General features: G+C 37.7%; 1 protein-coding gene across 1 annotated transcript; it reads left to right on the top strand.

Moving 5' to 3' along the window:
• Positions 1-712: 712 nt before the first annotated feature.
• Positions 713-2,237, top strand: LOC137739216 (DNA replication licensing factor MCM2-like). Its single transcript, XM_068478764.1, has 5 exons — positions 713-1,091; positions 1,209-1,428; positions 1,570-1,648; positions 1,825-1,965; positions 2,118-2,237. Exons 1-5 carry the CDS (start codon positions 713-715, stop codon positions 2,235-2,237), a joined length of 939 nt encoding a protein of 312 aa, XP_068334865.1.
• The last annotated feature ends 789 nt before the right edge of the window (positions 2,238-3,026 follow it).

Raw genomic sequence — 3,026 nt, 5'->3', positions numbered from 1 at the left:
GACGGAAAAAGAAAAAAAAAATTAAAAAAAAAGGTTGAGTTGGATTAGGAGAGTAAACTAAATGGAATGAGGACCTCGGGCGTATAAAGCTTATTGGAGGGGTCCCAACATCAATCAAAACTCCTGACTCTTAAAGGACTTTAATTAATCTCTCCCTCCTTGGACTTGAAAACCCTAACTTAAGGCTAAAGAAATTGATCACATCATCTGGATTCCGCTAGCTTCTCAGTCACAGTTTTCAGAAGGAGCAAAGGGTTGATCAAAACCGATCGATCAGCTGCAGCACCGCACCACACCATCTTCACATGCTAACAGTGCGTAACACTTAAATAATTACTCCCTCTCTCTCTCTCTCTCTCTCTCTCTCTCTCTCTCTCCTTGTTTTTAATTGTTATTGTTATTATTTTGTAATTCTGATTGTAGTACGTACCCGATGTTTTGATATGAATTGATTGTGAAATCTTCAACACTACCTCTTCCGAGATTTTTAGATATACTAACAAATATTTTAGATTTCTTGAATTTTAACCGCTGGAGGATCTTAAGGGATATTGAACGGTTTGAGCATATGGGCTTCCACTAGTTCCGAGGGAGAGTATATATAGGGTTTAGGGTTAAACATATTGTTTGTTTGCTTTTCAAGTTTTCGCTAAGTCGTGATTATTCAGCTTTCTCTAAGAATACTGAAAGCTAATGATTATGCATGCAACGCATGGCAGTAGGAATGAATGGGCATGACCAGCTAATCATGGATTTCGATGAGGACGAATACATTAGCGACGACGACAATGTTGACGACGACGACGGATACTTTAGCGGCATCGAGGAAGAGGACGACTACTTTGGAGACGAATACCACTGCGACCAGTACTACTGCTTCGAGTTCGGCCAAGATCTCAAGTTTGAGAAGATGTTATTTCCTGAGGGGACGATCAAAGAGTGGGTTGCTAAAGATGAAGTGCGAAGATTTATAGCTGAGAAATTCAAAAAATTTCTACTCACCTTTGTCAATCATCACAGTAAAAATGTTCAGCAGCAGCATGATGAAACTGAAGTTGAGTACGTGCGCCTCATCAATCAGATGGTGTCAGGTAAACATCAATATATATATATATATATATATATATATATAAGTATATGTATATTGTCCCTCTTAAAAATCTGGATCACAAAGATAAAAGATTTATGCTCCATTTGTTTTGTTGCAGCCAACAAGTGTAGTCTGGTGATCAATTACGAGCAGCTTCTCCCCGTTCAAATCCAAATTGCCCGTTGGATGATCAAATCCCCCCGACTTATTCTGGAAACCTTTGAAGATGCTGCCAAAAATGTTGTGCTTAATTTACACCCAAACTACAAAAATGTCCATCCAAGCATCTACGTTCGCATAACCAACCTCCGCAAGTGCGTTTCCATTCGCAACATTAGGTATTTATGGAACAACCACTCTCATTTTTTCACCTTGCCTTTGGGCAACCAATTTTACTTTAGTGGCTATTGTCCGTCTTTTTTGATGATATTGATTTCAATTTTGTTCCCGAATCTCTAACATGATGTTGTTGAACGCAGCGAAACCCATTTGGATGCCTTGATTTGCATTCGAGGGCTTGTGACCCGATGCTCTAACATATTTCCTAAGTTGCAACAGGTAATTAATTAGGCCTTGTTTGGTAGTGTTTTAGAACGAGTAAAAATACAAAACCTTGCCTTGTTTTTAGCTAAAAAAAAAAAACTTTCTAACAACAAAAAATGCTTCTGAAATCATTTGGCAGAAAGAGGTTGAAAGTGTTTAAATTATTCAATTCCGTTTGTTTCTTGCATTAGGCAACATCGTCGTCCAGGAATTATCAGATACTCACACTCCAAGAGAGCTCCGGAAGTGTGCCTGCATGTCGACTTCCGAGATGCGTGGAAGTGATAGTATCGAATGATCTGATTGATTCTGCCCTTTCTGGGGACGAGATAGTGAGATATACTTATTCCTCCCCACCTTGATTGATTTGTTTGCTTTAATGCCCATTTAGCTTGTTATTTGTTTCAGTGAATGAATATTTACTCACCTTATTATGTTTCTATATACCTCCTTAATTAATTTTGATTTATATTTCTAATTATAGGAGGTCACCGGCATTTATACAGATAAATTCGACTTATCGTTGAATGCAAACAATGGAACTCCGGAGTTTGCCACTGTGGTTGAAGCAAATTATATCGCCAAGACCAAGAGCCGGGATTGATGATTAGGCATCTCCATATCCATCTCCGTCGCGGTCGCCTTACAATGCAAGAAAAGAAGTCGTTTTGATTCTTAAAAGTTAACATGAAATGGGTATTTCGAACTTGGAAATTCGTCTATTATGTTATTCATATTAATGCAAATCGTCAATGCATTCATTATTTGTGAGCAATTAGATAACACTTTGAACCCATCTCTCGATTTCCGTTTGAAATTCACTGTTCCGCATGCTGGATCCTTTACCATTCCATGTTCTTCCCGAAAATGGGCTAATCTCTATATTGTGCGAAGCTAAGCATCTTCTATAATGTTCCTAGTTGAAATATTATTTTTCTGCCTAGTATTATTGCATAAACTCGTGTCTATACCCAGATCTATGCTTATATTGCACAAATCAATTTCCACATTCGCGGGTAAATGGTTTACATAATTACTAGATTAGTAGTGGGCTTCAACTAAAGGGCGATGCTAGGGAGACTAAATTTGTAAACTAAATGATGTGTCATCAATAGGAACGAGCACGTTTATCAATGTTTCAGTAACAACTCAATCATCACCTTCCATGTCATTTATTTAGTTTGTAAACTAAATGATGTGTCATCAATAGGAGATACCACGTTTATCAGTGCTTATGTAATAATCAACCATTGTCTTCCATGCCATTGAGTTTGCAAAATTTTATGTACAAATTAAGTTTACCTAGCATTACCCTAAACTAAAACAAGCCAAAATCCAATCTCTCTTCCGCCCAACATCCCAAACCCTGAACTCTGTCTTCATCCAACTAAAA

The sequence above is a fragment of the Pyrus communis genome, chromosome 7 (genome assembly GCF_963583255.1).
Source record: "Pyrus communis chromosome 7, drPyrComm1.1, whole genome shotgun sequence".
Lineage (NCBI taxonomy): Eukaryota > Viridiplantae > Streptophyta > Magnoliopsida > Rosales > Rosaceae > Pyrus > Pyrus communis.
This window is presented reverse-complemented; position numbering and strand designations above follow the sequence as displayed.

Bases quoted from the DNA above. Each gene is read 5' to 3' on its own strand.
- LOC137739216 (XM_068478764.1), top strand. From the start codon at position 713: ATGGCAGTAGGAATGAATGGGCATGACCAGCTAATCATGGATTTCGAT. The intron at 1,092-1,208 runs GTAAACATCAAT...GTTTTGTTGCAG, and splicing joins CATCAATCAGATGGTGTCAG to CCAACAAGTGTAGTCTGGTG. The intron at 1,966-2,117 runs GTGAGATATACT...TTCTAATTATAG, and splicing joins CCCTTTCTGGGGACGAGATA to GAGGTCACCGGCATTTATAC.